The sequence below is a fragment of the Ambystoma mexicanum genome, chromosome 11, assembly GCF_040938575.1.
Source record: "Ambystoma mexicanum isolate Mex_15411 chromosome 11, UKY_AmexF1_1, whole genome shotgun sequence".
In the NCBI taxonomy this organism is placed as follows: Eukaryota; Metazoa; Chordata; class Amphibia; order Caudata; family Ambystomatidae; genus Ambystoma; species Ambystoma mexicanum.
This window is the reverse complement of record NC_090934.1, coordinates 450676262-450700029: the sequence shown is the minus strand read 5'-3', so window position 1 is coordinate 450700029 and position 23768 is coordinate 450676262. Positions and strand designations below refer to the sequence as shown.

Sequence of the window (23768 nt, the reverse complement as noted above, 5' to 3'; positions counted from 1 at the left end):
TTATGGCTATATATTGTCATGGGGGATTTGAACATCCAAAGATATCCACCCAGACCAGTGAATATGGACAACGATGACTGCCTTAAAATTCGAAAAAATTGCTATTGTGTTAATGCATTAGAGTTTGAAGCGGAAGGTAACACAGGAAATGTTAAGTTGAATGATTGGGAGGCTATTATCCCCAGCCAGGATCTTATGTAATTGTATCCAGAAGTTAAGCTTGATCACCCTCTCCCGTTTACTTGATCAAATAGTATATTTGAATCCTTGATAGATTATGTATTAATTCAGAGCAAGCTACTGACCATAGCACTATTACATTTATGATTCAATCCACCAACAATAGGGTGGGGGTTATTTGGCAGGGAACATTTCGGTGAATGATGCTACTAACAGGTTAACTTGGATGGAGAAAAAGGTGCTAATGATAAATGAGGCTGCCATGATTACATTTGTAAATATTGAAAGTAATGATGATTTTAATCTTGGAGTATATTATGAACAGATGGATATCATACTTGACACTATGGCTAAGTATGCTACTAAAAATATTTTGATGCTCCGAGCACTGGAAGAATATTGATGTAGTCATAGCACATATGAAGAGACAATTTAGATCTAATGTATGAAATATTTCCCCAAATAGAGATTGATAAAGAAACACATGAAGCAATTACTTAATTAAGAACCGCCTACAAAAATAAACTCCAGCAACATGAAAACTCTATAACCACTGCCCAATGGCAAATTATATATAATGCTATGCACTGCTCCAATGTAACAATGATTTTGGTCTATGTATAAGCAACATACCTCTCAGTTAATTGTTAAAAAAGAAATTAAGCCTCTTTCAGCAGATTGTTGGTTGAAATATACCAAAATTATGTATGCAAGAGATTGTTTGAATAAATAAATGGTGCTGAAAGTATAATGGGGAGGGATTCAACATTTTCATTGAAAATATCATGGAAGTAATTCTAAAATTAAGATATTTGAGAGCTGCTACATTGTACCAAATTGCTAATATAGTACTCAAAAGAGATCCTCTAGCATAGGCTGTAATTATTGAAACATTTTTTAAACAGATAATTAAAACAGGTGAAATTCCTCATAGCTGGTGGAGATCTATTCTGGTCCCAATACATAAAAAAGGCTCATGTGAACTTCCAGATAACTATAGGTTGCCCGCCATGATTGATTCACTGGCTAAAATATGTTGCCATTTCTTATTAAATAGAATTATCAATTGGTTAAAAGGAAACAGGATCCAGAAAAAACAAAAACAGGATTCAGAAAAGGTGCTTACACATTGGCTAATTTATGTTGTTTGAGCTATTTAATACGCTCCACCTAATACCACAAGAAGGAAGCTTTATATATTTGCTACGCTGATTACTCCAAAGCTGTTTATATTTGAATAGGCAAAGGTTGTGGCGTAAGTTACACTGTTGGGGGTTAAATTCAGTCACTTTGCACTTTATCAAGGAACTGTATCTTCCCAAGCGAGAATGACTATGGAAGGTGAGTTGAGTGAACTCATTCAAACTAATTACGGCTTGAAGCAGGGGTGCACTGTGGCCTCAGTACTGTTTAACATATATATAGCAGACTTAGAAGATGTTTTGAGTAACTGCAAGAATAATCCTCCAAAGATGAGGCAGAAAACTATAGGATGGCTATCCTATGCCGACAATAAGGTCATTTCTGACCATACGCTGATTCGGTTCAAATATAGATTGACCTCCCCTTATCAGTATTCCAGAACTAATTATATTTGTCTGAATCTGGAAAAAACAAAGATTGTGGTGCTCAATGGCAAAAAAGAATAAATACAAAAATTAAACATGGAAACTAGAAGACAAGAATATTGAAATAGTTAAGAATTACACGTATTTGAGGATTTCCGATTTTTGACTCCTTAGATATGAAACTTTTAGCTAATGATGTTAAAAATAAGGTAAAGAGGAAGTTTAATGCCATTCAAGCTTTTATATCAGACAGCGGTGGGTATTCAATGGAAGGGTTGATTCAAATCTATAATTCTGCAATAATCCTGTGCACCCTAAATGGGCTAGAAATATTCATAGATAGGGAAATTAACTGGTTAAAAATTGAAGAAAAAATATTGTGAGGTGTATTGGGATTGTCACCATCTACCCCTATTGAAACTATGTCTCGAGCTTGGCTTTACCACCGCTCTCACTCGATGTAAAACTCGCTGCAGCCTCTATTATTTTCAGATGATGGATCAAAGCAAGTGCCATGGATCAATTTATTTCAAATTAGACCTGATTCTTTCCTTGGAGAATAGTAATAAGGTAATGTCTTGCTGGTTGCAAGATATTAGGACATTTCATTCTGATATCGGAGTTATTGCTCTAACAAGGTTTTACTATTAAAGTTTTGTTTAAATATTTTATATCAAATTCGGAATTTAGATGAGTTCTAATGAGATTGCATTTTGACCAACTTTCCACTCTTGAATGAAGGGGTTCATGGATTAATGTCCCTTATGAGGACAGATTATGCCACATTTGTTACATGAATATTGAGACTGCCAGACACTTAATAACCTCTTGCACTAGACTAAGGGCCTCATCACGAGTTTGGCGGTAGCCCTTAAATCCGGCGGTAGCACTGTTACCGCCGGATTTAAGGGTCTGCCAAATGACGGCTTGGGCGGATTTCCCCCCAGCTCAGAGCTGGGGGGAAATCCGATGAGATTTTGACGATTTTTGACGCTTTCACCGCCGGCAGGAAATCCGCTGGCGGTAAAAGCGCAAAATTTCCCCATTGAGCCCAATGGGGAATGGGGAATTCCTGAATGGGCTCAATGGGGAATGGGCAATACCTGTTCCGCCAAACCCGTGTGGGTTTGGTGGTAGGGCTAATAGCATCAGCGCTATTAGCGCCAGCGTTACCGCCCAACTCGTGATTAGGCCCTAAGTAGGATAAGTAAGATAAATGTTTAAGGTTACTCTAATGTTGTTACCAACTTTATGAACATACAAAATTATCAATTTTGGTGACAAATATTTTCATGGGATTATTTAAAATTGAACTATGCAATATTTTATGTCTGGCAATTGATTGTAAAGTATCAGATAATTAATTGAAGATGATCTTAAATTTCGAATTTTTAGGATATTAATAATAGAAACTGTTTTGATATATATTATTAGAATTTGAATTGTGTGTTTTGAAAGTGTAATATTATGTGGAAATTAATATTTGTGAAGTGCAAAATTGTATAATCTCTTTTTAGATATTTCAATGATTTGCTAATGTTTATTTTTTGGATGATTTGGGTATATGGTATTTTGGGACTCTGGACTTGGCTGGGATGAGGGAAAGGGAGGGGAAAGAGGTGGGGCAAAGGGCAGTTCGGCTACACAAATATTACCACCATATGCCAAGTGCATCCTCAAATGCCCTAGTAAGTCCATGGAGACTGCGCCTGGGTGGTAGCAGTGCGCGGTGCAAATCAACATAACATAACATATGGCTGGTATAATCACCAAGCGTATATGTGCCCTCCTGTGCAGGTGCTGTTATAATATGACATGTGTAGCCTCAAAAAAAAAACAACAATGCCATCATCTGCATTTTCAAAATGTTTAAATAATTATGATGCTTCTGCACGGGGAGAAGTTCTAGACAGAGATTAAGCCATTTTAAAACATTTTTAGAAGGACCTTCCATGCCCCATTACACATTGTTATTTTTCTATATTTAACGGGACTGTGACAGCGCATAAAGCAAAATGAAACAAGCCAACAGTTTGGGCTTTTGGTGCAGGTATGGAAACTGCATTTGTTAGGCACTAAGATAATGGTACTACCTGTTCATTAGATCGTAACAGCTGGAAAAGTGATATGATTGCATTACTTGGCAAATTCATCAAGCAAAAACTATTGCATTTGTGTTGCCTGTTTTTAACAGGACTTCAGTGCATGGATGAGAAATAAATCAAGTGGCTAAAAGCGCACTTAGAATAAAGGCATTTCTAGTGCACCAGTAGCCATCTACAGCTGCAATTAAGCAACTAACTCTCAACAGACTGCTTAGAAATAACGGTGGCATGCTAATGTTTGGTACTGCTTGATAAAGCAAACTCAAAGAGATTGCAGGCGGATGTGTTTTGGGCGGGGAGGGGCTCGTAGTGGGGGGAATGGCTATAGGGATTTGCATGACCATGGGCAGTGAATGGGTGGTTAAATGTCCAAACAACAGCAACAAGCTGTGTGTCCCTCCTACTATGCCATCTCTACCTTACCGTTACCCCAGTGCATTAGTGTCAGATTGTAGGTGACGCATGAGTGCCTCATAATATACTGTTTCCTCATTCTCATAGAAATAGCCGAATAACTGTTGCTACTAATATGAGCAAAATATGTAATAAATGCTATGAAGGCCCTTGCAGGTTTAAGACATCGTTTTTACATTTTTTTGAAAGACCTTTCCTTTTCCTTTATGCAACAAGAACTCAGAAAAAAAGTCACAAAAAACACTTGTTCCTTTATTTGTACTTGCACAAACAGCATTTCAAATAAATGTTTAGTATCACTTAAATAAGTATTCTGAAAAAATTGGATCCAGTGACTGTGCTATTGCTCATATTTTAACAGCATGTAAATTAACCAGCTTTGTCCTTCTTGGCAGATGAATAAATTATAATGATCATTTAATTTCTAAAAATGTTATTAGTTTTAAAAACAGCTGTAAAAACCTTGCTAGAAGCTTTATTTCAATCTTTGAATGCTGTTGAATCATTGGAAGTGGTTTAAGAACTTGCAGCACAAATCTAGCTGCAGGTTTCACATAAATCACTGCAACTGGCACATTAACCCACCAAGCAAACATTCCAAAATGAAGTCACATGGCTAAAATGTCTCTGACAGTTTTATAAAGCGCACACCAATAATTTGCCATTTTTAGAGGCATAGCCAGTTACACTGACTTATGACTGATTTTTCCAGTTCCTTCTAGCCTTTTGCAGAAACTGGTCTGTTATTAAATATCCTCATTTTATCTTTGTTATGGAACTTGTTAGGCATATGATAGAGCAATATTATCGACATCTCGCTCCCTTACACAACAGTGAAGTTTAAAGTTTCCCAATGAAATGCATATCCACAAGTAGCAGACTTGAAGTTGGATGCAGGCATTTAAGCCATGAATGCTGGTAAAATAGCTCAGCAGGTTCAGTGCTCAATGCTGCGATCTGTGCGTGAACTGCAGGTTTGAAGCCCTGAAAGGCCAACCCAGCCTTTCATGATTCTGAGATCGATACGAGTACCAACTTCAGATGGACGATATTGTATGTGAATATGTTCTGTGTAAAGCGCTTTGGTGAAAGCAGAATAATAAATAACCCACTTCGTAGCTAGCAACTTATAAACTGTAAAGTATAATGGTGTAACTCTCACTTGATTAGCTTTATAGATCTGCAGAGAGGGGACTACATTCCAAGAAAGCCTAAAGCATTGAGAAGTGTTCCCATAACGTGGCAGACACCTCTTACCACACACTGGCTGTTCATTAAACTTCGGTTTGCATTCAGGGACTTGTAGATTCGCTTTTCGTAAATGTTTGTACCACAAATCAAATGCAACTTGGTATTGGACTGAAAGCAAACACTGTCCACTTGTCAGCTTCTTTCCCTACACTGCCTCCTTAATCTATATGGTACTTGTGAAGCAGAAATGTATGGGTCAGTGGGCTTTGTGTAGGGTCGGCGCGATAGGGTTAACAGTTACTCATTCCCGTGCCAATGATTACCAAGCTCGGCGTCCCCCAGGTGCGCTAAACCCATCTCTCCGGAGTAACTGTGTCAGAAATTTAACCCCGTGTTTACTCTTTCAGGCGCTTGGAATGAAACCGAGGACTTCTTTGCTGCAACTGCAGCAGTGGACACAGGTGAGGAGGGTGGTCAAAACTCCAGTGCCATCCAGAGAAGACGTTATTTTCTGTGATGTCATTACATATGGAAATTGGGGGACACCCTTCTTTTGACGGCCTGGCCCTGAAAGGCTGTGAAGAAAACGAAGCTGCAACCAGTGATATTGTGTCAAGGTCCTGTGATCAATCATTCACTGATACCACCTAAAAGTCCTGTGATCAGAGACACAGGGCAGGAAGCAGAAGGGGGCTTTCTGACAGTGCTCCCAAAAATAAAGACGGCACCAGGTCTGTTATATATTATGCTGTGGACCTGATTTATGAAGTCTTTCTCAATGGGATTTCAGGTTTGCAAATCAGGCCCTTGGTGTCACTTTATGTGAGCATTTGTAATGAGCAAACCTAACCAATAGGCAAATAGATTATTAGGAGATCAGTTACATGCATTCAAAGTAGCTGGTGTTTGGTCAGGTTCTAAGACCGATGTTGATGAGGAAAGGGCGAGGGGTGAAAGTGTAAGCTGTAAAGAGGGGGAAACCAAGACGGGAGGGGACACTGCTCTTATTATGTGCAAAGAAAATTGTACAAATGCTGGACTCATGGTTCTGTGGTGTTTTTCCGATCTATTGCCCTTACTTTGGCTCCCGAGTTCCAACACCTTTTGAATGTGGCATGTGCGACTCCTAAAGTGCAGGATGATAGACAGTGCTTTAAGTGGGATAAGATATTGAGGGGGGGGGGGCTCATTTGGGGGCGTGGCTTTCATTGTGGGCGTGGCTTTCATTGTGGGCGTGGCCTAAAAGTGCACAACTCATAGTAAGGTGCGCAAACAGACATATAAATGTATGTGAGCATTTATATGTTTGTATGTGTACTACTATGGTTTGTGTACTTTTCAAGCCATCGTTTATAAACGTAGCAATGTTACATATTTCTATGTTTATAAAGGGTGGTTTGAAAAGTGCACAAACCATAAAAAGTTACACACACTTGTGTGCTTACCTTACTATGGTTTGTGTACTTTTCAAGCCACCTTTTATAAACAGACATTTGTAACATAATTATTTGTTTCTAAAAGATGGCTTGACACGTAAACAATTCAAGGCATCTTTTATAGAGCGTTGATGAAGGACAAAACTCAAGGTGGCTTTGTCCATCAACAAAGCTTTATAAAAGATGCCTTGAATTGTGTATGTTTCAAGCCGTCTTTTATAAACATAGAAATATTTCTACGTTTATAAAAGATGGCTTGAAACGTACACAATTCAAGGCATCTTTTATAAAGCTTTGCCAGCGGAGATAGACGGCGCGGGCTCTGTGATCTATTTGCTCTGAGCAGAGATCACTGAGCCTGAGGCACCTTTCACCCTCTGCAAACCCGTGGGCTCAGTGATCTAATCTGCATATTAGATCACAGAGCCCTCGGGGTCAGTGACCTGGGAAGGGCAAACAAAGGGACAGTAACTTCCTCTGATGACCCTGATGAGGGGTCATCAGAGGAAGTTACACTGACTGACAGAAGTGCCAGCCAGCCTCAGGTCTCTGTGGCTGTCTGGCACTTCTGTCAGCTTGCCTGACATAATGGCGGGCGCATCTCCCGTCGCGGCTGTGGCCGCGGCGGAATAATGCGTCCCGCCAATGTTGTGTGGGACTGGGGGCCCCGGCAGGGCCCCGGCTCAGCCCCACTTTCTGAAGAATGCCGGGGCCCAGCCCCGGCCCACTTAAAGCACTGATGGAAGAGCTGGAGACCAGACAGGATCTGGATTAATGGGCCTTGTGTGTGGTCGTGGTATGGAGTTGTGATTACTCGTTCCCATACTTCAAGGCGCACTGAACTGAACTCTCCAGAGTACATTTCCAAGGAAGGTAATCTTATGGCAAGGCCGGCCAGGCGACTTCGCAGGCTCCCTGCCATTAACCCCAGCCACACCATGTCGGCGGAATATTTCACGGGCTACCCCTAGCTGGCACAGTGGGACAGGAACGGGAGCGCCCTATTGAAATTAAATGTGCTCTGCTCTCAGGGCAGGTGGGGGAAGGTAGGGGTGCCACGTTTTTGTTTTGCTGCCCGTGGCTCTGGGACTTCTAAGGCCAGCCCAGAATGTAACCATTTGTTTTCTCTTTCAGGAGCTGGGAATGAAACCGAGGATTTCCTTGCTGCAACTGTAGCAGTGGACACAGGTGAGGAGGGTGTGCTGCAGACCCCAGTACCTGCTAGAGAGGAATGTGGCAATTGGGGTGAATACTGGGGCTGCTTATTACCTTTCATTTTCCCAGTGAGCGTGACTTCTTGAGTAGCCACATATCAAAAAAGAGGCCCTGGAAATAACTTTCAAAGTGACCCCATATTACACATTTTCAGCAAGTCCAACCCCTTCCCTATTGGAACATTTGGAAGTAAAACAGGTTACTACACAAGAGGCACAGAGTGCAGCGGCCTCCCGGGAACTATCTAGCGTTCCCTATAGGCCAATACAGCGCTGCACATTAAAGGCACTAATGAATGTGACGTAAAGACAGGTGCCCATGTCACATCCTGCCCCTCCTATGAGCGCCACCCATGCTCCCATTACAGGAGCACTGTGCGAGTGCCCCCATTAACTATGAACCCCCTGCAAATAAGGCCTGATAATGTGCACATATTCCCCAGGGAGGAACCTGTCTTCTCAAATTTAATTTGTGTTACTTAAACGTGTTGGTTATGCTGGCCTCAAGGTGCTAACCTATCCTTGACATCTTCAGTCGGCCCTGAAATATCCAAGGGGCAACTGTGAGAAAGGGGAGAAGAACAAGTATCACCAATGTAAACTACTTGGTGCTTTGCATAAAATCCAAGAGCATTTTGGGAACATAAGGAGCACAGATATTTATATATGACAAATCAATGACAGTGATTCAAGCCTTCCCCCCTTCTGAGCACATAATAAACACGGGCCTTTCTGCTTTATGATAGCACTCTACCAGTAAATGGACAGCAAACTACGGATCATGGATACACATTTGGAGAGAGTTGTACTTCACGGTCAGGTGCCAGCTTTTCTGCTTTAGCAGCCAGGCGGGTACCCTGAACATCCTTCTTTTCTAGGGTGGCCTCCCTACCATACACTCAGTTGCACAGTGTGTGGGGGACTTATTCAGAGAACATCATGCTGGGTAATATGCATGGCAGAGTGAAGGAAACCCAGCTCAAGGGCAGTTTTTTGAGAATGTCAGGGCTCACCCCTGATTAGCCCCGGCCCACACAAAGCCCTGCGTATTCCCATACTTGTAAGTGCCAAGCCTGGCTGCTTTCTTCAAGGGGGGCTAAGCCCATCTCTGCAACGTAAATGTGTCAGGAATGTAACCCTTTGTTTTCTCTTTCAGGAGCTGGAAGTGAAACTGAGGACGTCCTCGCTAGGATTATAGCAGCAAATAGAGGTGAGGAAGTTGAGGTTAAAACCCCAATACAAACTAGAAGGAGTTGGGAAGGAGTGTGATACTGGGACTGTGTAGTACATTTCATCCAGCGAGTGTGACTTGTGCAGTAGGCTCATCATGATCCCTGCAAAAGGTACTAAGGAGAGTGATTCAGAACCAGGTGTACATGTCGTCATACCTGCGCATCCTGCGAGTGAAGCCTCTGCCCCAATCATGGAGCACAGGGCATATGACGACATTACCGGCTGATGTGCTCATGGCTGGGATATTATGAACTGAGACCTCCATGTTGCAAGGAGTCCTGGCACCCACAAAAGCAATTTGCAGGCCCAGTATTAGGGTCTTACATTTTTTCAGTTAAAATAGACTCGTGCTACTTGGGGCAGGGGGGCTTTGTGGCTCTGAAAAAGAAAGCTCAGTAACTTTTAAGTAGCCATTTGGGGTTTTGGCTCCACCCACAACCCCCTTCGCCGACTTCCTTTATTTTGCTGTGCAGAGACCCACACGCCTGCCCGTGATAATCTGCAGCTATTAACCTACACCACTGCTACTTTAGCTGGACTTTTACCACAGAAAGAAACCATAAAGGGAGGCTGATGGTGGGCACATATTCCTGTCAGTCTCACAAAGTAAGGGCTGTGTCATTTTAAGTGTGCATTTACTGGTCAAAGACCGACCTCTCCAAAAATGTTGTTGGCAAGGAAATGATTTACTCTCCTTCTGCTCTTTGCTGTGGGGATGTGAATCATTTTAGAGATTAATGGAGTGCTAGGTGTGGCTCGCGTTATGCCACTTCAATGCACGGCCCACACGGCTGCTTCCCCAAACTGAACTCATGTACCTACACTGAATGCAGTCTCCCCATTCCTTGTAGTATATTACGCTTTGATCAGATATGTGCTCCGGACTAAGACTGCCGATGCCTAAAAAAATATTGACCATTTTCCGCAGCCCCTTTACATGTGGAAACCTTCAGCTGCACCTGATCAGTGCATTTTTGTTGTTAACTTATGCAGGACAGGCAGGTTTTTCTAGCCATAGACGAGAGGATTCCAAACACCACGTTGAAGTGGACCCTCGTGCATCTTCGGCCCCCTCTGCTTGTCTGACACATTAAAATAGCAGTTTCGCAGGAAGTCACGAATCTTCAATTAGCGATATTGTGTCATCGTCCTGTAATCAATCATCCACTGATGCCATTTAAAAGTCCTGTAATATCGGCGGGTGTGGCGGGGCGGCAGATTCGTCTCTGTGGCAGGGCTGAACTGGTGTAAACATTCCAAGTTAAAACTGCGTGTGAGCAATATTTTCAACTGGTAGTGCGTGAGGGAAGAGGGAGAGATGTAAGGGGAGAAACCTTAGCAGAAGGGGGATATGGTCCGGCTATGTGCAAAGACACCTGTAAAAATGCTAGGTCAATCCAGGTGCATTTCGGCGCATCTAAGGATATTCTAAAACTAGTAGAGTCTCACGTGCCACATGCACAAGATCACACATTGCGCCAGTGGAGGCTGCGGCATGGTTGTTTGGGTAACTACATGAGAATGGGTGTGGATGCGGCTTTGGGAGATCAATAAATATACACTTTGGCCAGTCGTATCCTCATGCATATTTACAAATAAGGTGCAGTATTTCCCTCAGAATTGATCAGACACAAAGACACACACTCTCACATATGTCACGGAAAGACACACTTGTCTAGAATGATCACAAAGACATGCGTTGCACTCTCCATCACTCCCAGCACCGGAAGTCTGGATGGGTATGCCGGACCGAACCGAACGGATCGACCTCACAGATAGAAACAAGTTGGACTCAATATACCAAGTGCACCCTCAAATGCCCCAATAATCCATCATATAGCTGGTATACTCACCAACACTGTATGTGCCCTCCTGTGCAGGTGCTGTTATAATACGACAGGTGTCGCCTCAAATTTCCAAACAATGCCATCATCTGCACTTTTAATATGTTTAAATAATTAGGATGCTTCTGCACAGGGAGAAGTTCTAGACAGGGATTGAGGCAACATAAAACATTTACTGAAGGACATTCCATGTCCCATTGCACATTGTTATGTTTTCCATATTTAACGGGACTGTGAAAGTTCATAAAGAAAATGAAACAATCATTGGCAAAGGCAACAGTTTGGGCTTTTGGCAAAGGTATGAAACATGCATTTGCTAGGCACCAGGATGATGGCACTACCTGGCCATTAGATCGTACCAGCTGGAAAATGGAGTGGCAGTATCGGGCAAATGCCTAATGGATCACGCCAAACCTGTTGGCTTTGTGGCTGCTTGTTTGTATGGAAGAGAAATAAATCAAGTGGCTAAACGCGCACTTGGAATAAAGGCATTTCTAGTGCACCAGTAGCCATTTACACCTGCAAGTAAGCCATTAACTCTCAGCAGACAGCTTAGAAATAATGCTGGAAGGCTAACGTTTGCTGTTACTGCTTGAAAGAGCAAGCTCAAAGAGATCGCAGGGAGATGTGTTTTGGGCAGTGGGGGGCTCATAGTGGGTCGAAATGACCATAGGGATTTCATGACCATGGACAGTCAATGGGTGGGTAAATAACCAAACACCAACCAGCTGTGTGTCCCTCCTAATATGCCATCTCCATCTTACCATCACCCCAGTGCATTAGTGTCAGATTGTAGGTGACGCATAAGCGCCTCGTAATAGCACAGCCCAAAAATGCCTAGTGCCCATGAGGTCCTTCTTTCATGCACAAGCCACAAAATAATCTCAGAAGCGCTGATAACAGGTATTTGACTGTTTGTTCGTTCTCATAGAAATAGCAAAAAACACGGTTTCTACTTGTATGAGCAGAATATGCAATAAATGCTTATCAGCATTCGAAAAATTACTGTGCAGTGCATAGGCTTAAGACATGTATGGTTTTTACATTTTTTTAAAGTCCTTTCTTGTCCCTTTATGCAACAAGAACTTAGAAAAAGGATGGAAAACACTATTTCCCTTAATTGTACTACCGCAAGCAATATTTAAAATAAATGTTTATTAGCACCTAAATAATTCTTTTGAAACTCCAGAACGGAATGTTAAGCACCACACAGAACTCCAAGCATGTTTTCATTTTTTAAAGCAACTCTCCAGTCCCATTCGACAGAGGGTCGGATTCTCCAAACTATATTTGGTGCAAATAGTGAGAAGCACCAGCTGCTGGAGGCTCTCTGGCACATTTAACCACTTGTGCCAACAAAAGATGTGCCACACATTCAAATGCCATGTTCACCTCCTTTGTGCAATTGCCCCAATAAGTGAGCATTTGTCTGGGCATTTCAATGCACAACTTAAATTCATAAATGGGATTCACATTGCAAGAGTACAGAAAACAAACACAGTCCCATGTGCCTGTTGGGAACACGGACAAGAGTGCAACACATGACAGGAACATTTGTGACCCTCTCATGGTTGTGGCTGGTTTATGTGAGACAGCAGTGGTTTGAAATACTGCTGTCACACTTGCATTTCTATCCCAAAAACAAGGATAGAGATGATTTTATTTGTTTACTTACATTTCACAATTGCAGGCTTTTTAAGGGCTTGCCACTGTGGAATGTGGTGTGCTGGGACCCTGTTATACGTTAGTGTTTGTAGTGTGCTTCCCACTCTAATGTATGCCTGGAGCTGGACAGTTTTGCACTGTCACACAGCCCCCAAGAAATTGACACGCCACCTTTGTGAATAAAGTGATCAGCACATTTCCTAAATTGACGCAAGTTTAAAAGAATTCACACCCAATGCACTTTTTAACATTGTGCCACTTTACGAGAATCTGGCCCATATTTTTGTCTGCCTACCCATGGAAAAAAAATATTTTCGACACTTCTAAAATGACCTTAAGAGTCCCACAAGTCTCTTGTCTTTTTTGTATTTGCAGACTCTGTTGACACTCTTTGGTGGAAATAGTGTCAGCTAGGAAGCTTTTATTTTTATTTCCCTGCAGGAACTCCTACTACTACGTGCCGATGCATGGGATGAAATATACACGTTCTCTGGTCTTTTCTCTTTCTGTCTCTCACTTCTGTGTATATCTCTCTTCCCTATTACCACTCTCACTTCTCACTTCCCTCCAAGACCTTTCTCTCTTCTCCCATCCATGGAGCACATCTTCCAAGGCTCCTACACTTTCCTTCTTGCTCTCGTTCACCCCCCTCCCTCCTAATCTATCTCTTGCTCTGTCCAGATCTCTCTCACTCACTGGGGGGGGAGGGGCGGTTAAAAGGCACAAACTGTTGTAAAATAAATGGTTGTTGGGGAATAGATGAAACTGCCCCCTTGTATAGCTTGACCCCCCTGCCCGTTGTGTGCTTCGATGGCAAGGTGGTTGGGTTAGACTTGAAAGGTTTGGAATTTGTGACTTGGATTTAACCTTCAATCTCCTCTGCGTTATATCTCATCTCACTATCGTGTTCTTGCTCCCTGGGACTCACTGACCAGAGGGAGTGGATAAGGAGATGGTTCTTAGATGAGAACTACGGTGGAGCGACTCCAGTGTCCCTCAATGCTGATGGAGTTCCACTGGCAGTCTAATGGGATGCTCCACTTTGCTGAATGGCAAAATACTGGTGGGCCTCTCTGCGGCCACCAATTGCATGGATCTCCCCCAATTTTTGGTGAAATCCCTGTGTCCCTTTTTTTCTTACCCAACGCACTTTCTGCAGACCCTTGCACTTGCTACCAGACTTTGGGATTTGTTGCACTTTGGATCGTAGAGCACCTTGTTGCTGAACCCATTTGGAATAAGAGGGGGAGGTCCTGTTTCTTTGAATATTTCCCTCAGAACCACACTGGCCCTCCCCTCATGTTACACCCTAACCACTGACCGACCGTCCTGGCATTTTATTCTGGCAGGTGATTCGGGTAAGACTTTGTCGGTTTTAGAAGAAAACTGGTTGGTTGGAGTGCAAGGTGGTTTGGTGATGCTAACGATGGGTACTGATTTGTCAGGCGAGGCAGTTGGATGTGGTGGACACAATAAGAGTGGGGTATGGAGAGAACGGATGGATGTGAGAGTGTTACCCACATTGCTTGAGGTTATTATATGGCCTGCCACCATTTTGGATTCTAGAGCTAACCATGAGCATTTCTTAATTTGGGACAGGTGCCTATTGCATTTGGTTGATATGCTTTTGTTAGTATCGCCATTTCAGAGCTATGTGCCATGATTTCTTCTTTGAGTTACGTAGGCTCCTTGTATTTTTCTCTTCTCGGAAATACCCATGTTTGAGTGCTTTGTTGAAGCAGAAATGTCATGTCATACAAGGACCAGATTCTTATGAATAGTGAGTTCCACTACTTAGTCACCATAATAGTAGAGGCGCCTTTTTTATGTTTTTTCGGTTGGGTCTTAAATCGCACTTTAGATGCACCCTTGATGTCAAAGGATTGTATTGGAGTACAGATAGGAGGGACGTAGGATCTGGGGATGGACACGTAGCCTGTTGGTGTTGTTTGGCTATGTACCCACACACTAACCGCACATGGCCATGCTAATCCCTACATTTACCCTCCATTACCTGCCCCTCCCCTAGGCTCTAGCTCTATCATGCAATACAATCACAAGGTTTGCTGTCTATGCCTGCCAGTGGTACTTCAAAGCAGTCTTCTGAGAGTTAATGTCTTAATTGCTGCTATAACTGAGCGCCTACTGTATTACACATGTCTTAACCTGGTGTGCCTTCAACCACTTTATTTATAAGTAATATGTGTCTACTCCCACCTGATCCTTGCAGTTAAATCATGTTAAAAACATGCATTGCTAAAGCCTAGATAAACATTCCCCAAGGACTGCCATCATATGTCCAGATACACCATTTTCCAGCTGTTGCCACCTCATATCATTATAGCAGTGCTAAGCAAATGCCAATCCCATGCCTACGCAAAAGCCATGACTCTTGGCTTTATCAGTGCTTATTTTCCATCGTGTTTCATGCAAAGGTGGTTAAAAGAACTGTACCAACAAATCATCTCAATATTTCAGATAAAAGACTAATCACCCTTTTTAATCTCTTTAGGTGCCAGGGTCCCACTGAAGGATGTGGATATTCTTCTCATAAATCCCCGCAATGCCATTGCCTGTCCAAATAACAACTGCCTGTGGCCCAAATCCAGTGGTGGTAAAGTTCTGGTTCCCTACGTCCTCTCTCCTGATTTTGGTAAGTGCAATACTTTTATCAAGACTATAATAAATGTTCTCTCCTCTTCTGGGGATAACTTGCCAGGAATGATGGTCCTTTCACTTACGAATGAGCTCCTCGTTCCATACCGGAAGTGTCCCCTGAAGCGATGTTGGCTGCCGTGTCCTGCTGTTTTCATGGAGTTTCCTCTCTGGCTTCCATCAAAGGGGATTGGGCATGCAGGGTGGTGAAGAAGAAGAAGGGACCAGTTGTGGTCTAACATAAAGCCCATGATCCTGGGCTGGTTCACCAGATGGGTGGCAATGTAGCTCTTTGGCAATGGTTACCACTAGGTGGGGCACCAACAGAGCTCCTCAGTCTTCATTACCATGCTGCCCCTGGGATTACAGCCACCCCAATCCTCCTGTTTGTTTAGTGGGGCCTTGTTTTCTAATTGTAAAAAAGTAGACTCAGAATAATAGAAACAGAGGAACCCCTCAGTGTGGGACTGCCTTGAATTTGGGGTCATGGATTGTTATTGAGTTTATCCTGCGGGGATGTTGCCATCACACTGCGGACATGACCCCACATATCTTTATATCTCACAAACATGTCTGTGATAAAAGAGGTGCGTGCTTGGATCACTAAATATATAATGCACGCTGGGCTTCGTTCCCATTAAAACATTTTTTACAACGCTCGCACGGATATGAAAGTGTTATCATGAACCGTATTTAATCATTTGGACAGTCTCCAATTCAGATGCCAAGATATAACGGCTGCAACGTCTGTCACTCCATTGAGGGACAACGGCCGTGTTTCCGGAAACTGGGGTTCACCTCCCCAAAAGTGGGAGAATTGCAAAGTGTTCGAAGAGGTGGGGCTGAGAGGAGAAACTGGTTCTCCAGGTAATGATGTCTGTGCAGATGTCCAGTCTCAATAAACAGACATTAGTAAGAGGTCATTTAGTTAAGGGTTGTGCTCTATATAATTCAATGGCTCACTCCACAGAGAATTATACACAGACGATTTGTCCTCACATCATTTTAACTAAATTTGAGTACACAAATATCTCAGAATTATTGTGTAACGGTTTGCTAAACTCCAAGTAGTTTACCATTTGTATCGACTGGTCATTTCTGAGGCAATTTGGGAGCGAAAGGTTGAATCTACAGCAGTTATCAAAATGCTGCTTCAAATGAAAGTCTTAACTTGCTTTCTCCCGCAGGTGCCTACCAATTTTTATTCTCTGCTGCAATGGAGGAGTTTAAAACAATGACCTGTGTGAATTTTGTACCCCGCACACGCGAAACCGACTACGTGAACATCGCCTTAGGGAGTGGGTAGGTCTCACATATCCTTTTCATTACAAAGGCACTGTTCTTTTTCTGAAAATACAACAGATAAAATACCTCTGAACCGATTTTACTAATGTAATCACTACTGAAATCGGTAAACAGTGCAAATCATGCATATGTTTAAAACACTCGTGTCCTCTGATGGTGGTTCCCAGAGCTTCCCTGCATTTTTCTCATTTGATATCTATATTTGTTTCCCAGGCTCTCTGTATGTGCTTGACAGTTTCTGCATGCATGCGATTTACATTTTACTACTGTCTGCGTCATGTGTCTCACAATTTGTATGTGTATGTGCTTCCCCGTCACTCTCTATATGTGTTCCCAGTGTTTTACAGTCTGTCTCTCTCCACGTGTGCCCCAGTATCTGTCTGTATGTGGTTTACGGTCTCTCTGAATCTGTCGGTGTTTCCCAATTACTCGCAGGATGTGTTTTCTTCTTGCGTTTTATCGTCTCTGTACACGTTTCTCAGTCTCTCGCTATATTTATCTGCCAGCTTCTCTCGGAGTCTCTGTATGTTTTCTCTGTTTGCATGTGTTTTACAGTCCCTGTGTGTTTCTCATTCTCTATCTGTACCCGTCTCCCCGCCAGCTTCTGTCTGCATGTGGTTTGCAGTAACTGTGCATGTACCTTCATCCTCTACATGCAGGTGTTACATAATCTCTGTTTTCATGTGTGTCTCAGTCTCTCGCTACATATGTCTCCCAGCTTCTCTCTGCATGTGCTCTCTATCTGTGCATGTTGTACAGTCTCTATTTGTTTGTTTTTCTGAGTCTCTCTGTGTATATGTCTCCCAGCACCTATCTGTATGTGTTATCTGTCTGCATTTGTTTCTCACTCTCTAGCTATACTTATCGCCCGCTTCTCATTGCATGTGTTCTCTTTCTTTGTGTGTTTTAGTGTCTGTAAGCGTTTCTTATTCTCTAGCTATGTGTCTCGCTGCTTCTTCCCATATGTGTTCTCTGTCTGCATGTTTCACAGTATCTCACTATATGTGTCTCCCAGCTTCACTCTACATATGTTCTGTCTATTTGTATTTTACAGTCTCTGTCAGTATTCCTCAGTCTCTCGCTGTATGTCTCCCAGCACCTATCTGTATGTGTTATCTGTCTGCATGTGTTTTACAGTCACGGTATGTGTTTCTCAGTCTCTCTCTATGTATCTCCCAGCTTCTCTCTGTATGTCGTTTCCAGTAACTCTGAACGTGGCTCCAGTCTTTTTATGCATGTGTTGTACAGTCTCCGTTTGCATTTGTTTCTCACTCTCTCCATGTCCGTGTCTCACGTTTTCTGTCCATATATGTTGCCTATAATATTACATGTGTCCTATTCTCTATCTGCATATGGTGTATCATTTCTTTTTATATATGTTTCTCAGCCTCTTTTGTGTCTTCCTGTTTCTCTCTGTGTGTGCTTCTCAGTAACTCACTGTCCATGTTACCAATCTCTGTTTGCATATACCCCTCTCTCACTATCTCTGAATGTAATGTTCTGGCAAAAGCTGATGTCTTCTTTAAAATATAATGTCAGCAGCTTTTGACCAATCAAATGCAAAGTTTACATTTTCTAACAAAATAGTTTTGTTTTCTCCAACTCACACATGCTCACTACCTATGTCTCTTTTGGAATAGTTTCTCTAAAACCACAGCACTGAGTAGGCTCTGGGTGCTCGCCAAATACGGAAAACGTCCTTTGGGCTGTTTCACAGTTATGCACTTGAAATTCAGTCCCATGGAGGTTTAGTTGGGCGAAAAATGAAAAATCAATACTTTTGTGAAACAGGAGGACTTTAGTGCTAGCTCACCATAGACGAAAACAACCCCATGGATACTAAAAACTGAAATCTCCAGGAACTACTTTAACAACCAACGTTATGAAATGTTCACAAGAATCAGACCAACGAGGGGCATGATAGAAAACTAGAGTCTGAATGCTTAATCAGCAGTTATAACCTACACCTTCTTAGAGCCACAGTCAGATTCAGTGTTACCGTTCAGCTGTGGGAGATAGACAGCCTGCACCCCGATCCCCCGCCTAAACAGCAGAGCCAGAATTCCATTGCCAGTTGCAGCAGAAGCTTAGTTACAAAATCCAACATGATTAATGTGCTGCAATGTGGGCTTATTTTCTAACCGCAGGAGCATGCAGCAAGACATTCTGTCCCATGTCAAGCATTTATTTAACAAGTAATCCGCCGGAAGTTCCAATCAACACAGCATCATTAGCTTCTCTGATGACCGCTTGCACCCAGCAGATAGAGCCCACATGTGGCTCCCCATCTGCACCTGCTTGTGTCACACTCTATGAGGAGATAGGAGCATTTGCAAAGTAGCTGTCCCCTTTTAAACTGACATATGGCTTGACCGTCTCTGTTCTTATGTCCTTGCATCTCACATAAGGGCCAACACACCGATGTGGCTCATCTTCATCCTTTAACTGCATGACGTGAAAAAGAAGACAAAGGTCTGAACAGTCTCACTGTTTCCCATACAAAGATACAACTGTTTCCCATGACTTCACTTAACACCCTTCTGATCAGGTGCCCTTTCTGGATTTCAAACATTAGAAATGCATAAACTGTGCCCGATTAAATTCTAGAAATTGCATGGGATGAACTGGAGACAGCACTGGATCCTCTCATTTCAGAAATGTTGGATCTTGGAGCAGGTCTACTGCTTTTGAAACACTTCTCCAGGTAAATAATCCTCCCCACACCCTGAGTAGAGCTGTATATACTGGCATCTGGATTTCATTGAATGGAGCAGACACAACTGAAGAGGGAAGAATTGCAAATTCACCTACTTTGCACACTGAAATGCAATTTATTTATTTATTTCCATTTGTAAAGCGCACATCGGCCCTTAGGCATCGTGGCGCTGTTGCAGAAAACGTACTTAGTTGCAGAGGTAATACAGAGAAATTACAATGCAGACATTTGAGTACAGGGTACAATACAAAGTATTGGTAAGTTTCAGGAAGCGAGGTATACAGTATGTCCCTTGATTACATTGGAACAGAAACCGGGTTTATGAAATTCTTATGCAAATTAATTAAACAGTTTGGTTTTAAGAACTTTGCGAAAGATGGTGTAAGATACTTCATTTCTGAGAGTTGTGGGCAAGGCATTCCAATGTTTAGGCACTAGATGTTGGAAGCTGGCCCCTCCTGCTTTAGTTCTATTGAAGGTGGGGTCAAACATCATGTTGGCACATTGTGAGTGGATGGGTCTGGCAGCAGTGCGGGGAATGATCTTTTCTGCTAGGTAGGGGGGGCAGTGCGGGAGAGGCATTTATGCGTGATGGCCATGGTTTTTAAAAGGATGGGTTCTTTAACTGGTAGCCAATTTGCATCCCTCCTAGTTTGAGAAAGGTGTTCCCTTTTAGGGATGCTGAGTGTGGCTCTGAGGGCGTTGTTTTGTGCAACCTGTAACCTATGGAGGTTTTTGGAGGAGGTACCCAGGAGTAAGACATTACAATAGTCAAGTTTCGCCCCAACTGTGGCTCCTGCTATTGCTAAATGGTTAGTATTGGATGGCTAAGGTTTCACAGCCTTAATGATTTTGGTGGTGAATGCTGAGGCTGAGGCAATAGCACTCACCTGGCGTGTCATGGATAGGGTTGAGTCAAAATAGACCCCTAGGGTTTTGACTGCTGGGGACACCTTAATAGGTGTGTTGTCAATGATGAACGTCTGATATTGCGGGTCAAGTTTGTTAAGCAATTCTTTAGAGCCTACAAGGAGGATCTCTGTTTTGTCCCCATTAAGACATAGTCCATTAGCTGACATCCATGTCTGTATGGCTGCATAAATGCCACAATCATCCAAGTCCTAGAAGAGGGGAAGGGTGAAAATATTGTAGAGCATGGGGGCTGTACAAGAACCTTGCGGGACACCACAGAGTAAGGTGGTGGGTGCTGCACTTGCCTGATCTGAGAAGACACTCATGAGTCTCCCCTTGAGAAAAGAGGAGATCCAGGCTGTGGCTTCGGTGGAGAAATAAGCAGCATTTGTAATGTGCACAGGCTGTCATGGTCCACAAGATCAAAGGCAGCTGACAAATCCAGTAAGAGGAGAAGTGCCAGTTGGCCTTTGTCAACTAGGTTACACAGTTGAATCTTGAGATCCAATAGGGCGGACTCAGTGCTGTGGCCTGGGCGGAAGTCTGATTGTCTCTTGCCTAGGATGTAGTTTGCTTCAAGGAACCGTTGTATTTGGGTGTGGGCAACTTTGTCTAAAATGTTTAGAAGGGATGGGACTGTAGTGATAAGTCTGTAGTTGTTGGGAGATTTAGGGTCTAGACTGGGATTTTTTAATAATGGGCGAACCCAAGCTTCTTTAAGGCAGGAAGGGAATGTGTTAGTCTTGAGGGAGGCATTGATGAAGGATGTCAAGAATGGGGCTAGGGAATCCACACAATCTTTGACTAAAGTGGCTGGGCAGGCATCACCTTTACAATTTGAGGGTTTGATTTTCTGGATGATGTCAAGAACTTCTGACTCAGTTACTTCCCTAAAGGAGAATAGCTTTTTAACTGTACTGACTGTGTTGGAAGCAGAGCAGGCGGACATCTGTGTTTTGGAGAGGTAGTTGTGGTGGTTGCTGATTTTCTTTTTCAGGAGTTCAATTTTGCTAATCATTGCTTTTTGAACATTGATGCATCAGGACTTGTCTTTGATGACTGGTTGTGTTTTGGTAACCGGGGAGGCCAGTTCTTTAAATATTGAGAACAACTCCTTAGATTCGGTGGTGGCGTTGGAAACCCTGTCATTGTAGGATGCCGACTTAGCTAGAATAATAGCTTTTTTGTATTGATTTGCAAGGCTTTTATAGATGTCTAGAGTAGATGCCTGCGGTGTCTTTTGCCAGTTGCTTAAGGCAGATCGTTTGCAGGAACGAAATTCCTTAAATTCGGCAGAGAACCAGGAATTGGAGTGTTTCTTATTTTTCGCTTTCTTGGTCTCCAGCGGGGCAATGGCATTGACAGCTTTTTTGAGAGTGGTGTTGCAAATTTCCTCTAGCACAGCGGGGTCTGAGGAGAGTGGGGGCTCGAGGGCCGGGCTGTCTAGGTATGGGAGGATCCTGTCTTTGGTTAGGTTGCCAGTGCTTCTAGCCAAAGCAGGTGGGACGGACATCGGCATGTCTTTAGCTTTATTGGTGATGGGAATGAGAATGTGGATAAGGTGGTGATCAGTCCGTGGGGATGGAACGTTAGAACTAATGTCTACACGACAGTTATGGTCAGCAAGCCAATCTATGGTGCACCCTTTACAGTGGGTTGGATTGTCGATTTTTTGCTGGAAGCCTAGTTGAAGTAAGCCCTTGGCTAAGGCTTTGGCATTTTTATCATTTGGATCATTGAGGCCCAAGTTGAAATCACCTAGAAGGATGGCTTTGGTGGAATTTTTTAAGATACCACCCACAGGGTGGATTAGGTTGTCATGAACGTCAGCTAGAGGGCCTGGTGGCCGGTAGGCTAATTTAATATCTATGGTGATGTTGGGCGAGATGGAGAGCTTGACTGAGATGGAGTCCACGTTCTCACATGACAGCGATAAGGTTTGTCTGGCTGTTAGGTTTTCTTTGAGGATAAGGGCTACTCCCCCACCTTTGGCAGTAGGTCTGTCTATGCGGAGCATAGTATACCCTAGAGGAAGAGCAAGAGAGATGGATGGTCCTGAGGCTTCATGGAGCCAAGTTTCAGTGATGGCTAAAACATCTAGGTCCAAGTTAGTAATGAGGTCATGGATCTCAGTTGCGTGAGCTGGAAGTGATCTAGCATTGATGAGTGCTCATTGTAGGGGACAAAGTACATCTTTGATGATATTGGACCGTGAGGACGGCTGAGTGGCTAAAGTGATTTTTGGGACACTGGGGATAGACTGGGGAGGTGGTCCACTGGGGTGCGAGTAGTTAGAATGAGTTTTGAAGGCGGTGTGCTTTAGGGTGCGTCGGGAGCAACACCCGAGATCTGAATTTCTGGTGTGAATAGATCTAGGGCGTTTGCAGACGTCAGGGGGTCTTGTGCGGTTTCTAAGCCTGTGAAGTCTACGGGCTAGTGAATTTGTATTATGTGTGGTGAAATTAATGACCTTTGGGTTAGGGATATGTTGTGTGTTGAGGAGAAGTGGCAAGAAGCGGGTAGGGGGGATGTCTAAAGACTTGGGTAGTCTTCTGGTAGCCATGAAGTGAGAGTAATAGAAGAAGGTGAGGAGCAGCAGGTACTGTTCAGGCAGCAGGAGTGTTCAGTAGCCCTTTAACCCTAAGAATTATGTTTTTCCTGTGACTTAACTGGTAATGGAGTCACAAGTACTATGTTTGGGTGAAGGTCTAATGTGCCGAACTGGTGATGGGGAGCAATACAGTACAATAAATGTATACAAAAACTCAGTACAATAGGTGCTCCGATATGCAAGCGAGCAATACAGTACAGTAATCATATACAAATGACTCATCATAGTTGGCGCTATGGTATGTGTGCAAGTTTGGTATACATACAATTGTAGAACGTATTGGGCAGAACAAAGTTGTAAAATATTTAAAGTACATTTCTGAAGGCAACAGCGTAACAGTTGAGCGCAAAAGTGACCATTAAGAAGTGTGGAGCAAATGGAGGGAACAAATGAGAATGAGGTCAGGTTTTAGAAGCAGAGCATCTAATTAGGTGTGGTGCGTGGGACGCTTGAATGCACTCTTGATGTTTGAACATGGGCTGTGCAGCTAATGCGGATACTACCTACAGGACTGATTGTGAGTGAGCAGTGGCTGCGACACAGAGACAGACTTGTTTAATGGTCTGATTGACAGACAGTTAACAGGGTTAGGATTGTGATGCCTGGCTGGAGCAAGGTATAAATGGCAAACAGTCTGAGCAAGCAGGTCACAATAGTTAAATATGGTATACCTGCTCTAGGACGAGAGGGAGGATACTAGGATACTGTATTGTGAATAC

General features: G+C 43.1%; 1 protein-coding gene across 1 annotated transcript in view; it reads left to right on the top strand.

The window, feature by feature from the left end:
- Nucleotides 1–23768, top strand: part of LOC138503502 (tolloid-like protein 2) — a 186946-nt gene that overhangs the window by 48252 nt on the left and 114926 nt on the right. The window contains exons 5-9 of the mRNA XM_069623284.1: nucleotides 5866–5919; nucleotides 8029–8082; nucleotides 9265–9318; nucleotides 15363–15503; nucleotides 16693–16807. Coding sequence (XP_069479385.1) covers nucleotides 5866–5919; nucleotides 8029–8082; nucleotides 9265–9318; nucleotides 15363–15503; nucleotides 16693–16807 — 418 coding nt within the window. The remainder of the gene's footprint in view (nucleotides 1–5865; nucleotides 5920–8028; nucleotides 8083–9264; nucleotides 9319–15362; nucleotides 15504–16692; nucleotides 16808–23768) is intronic.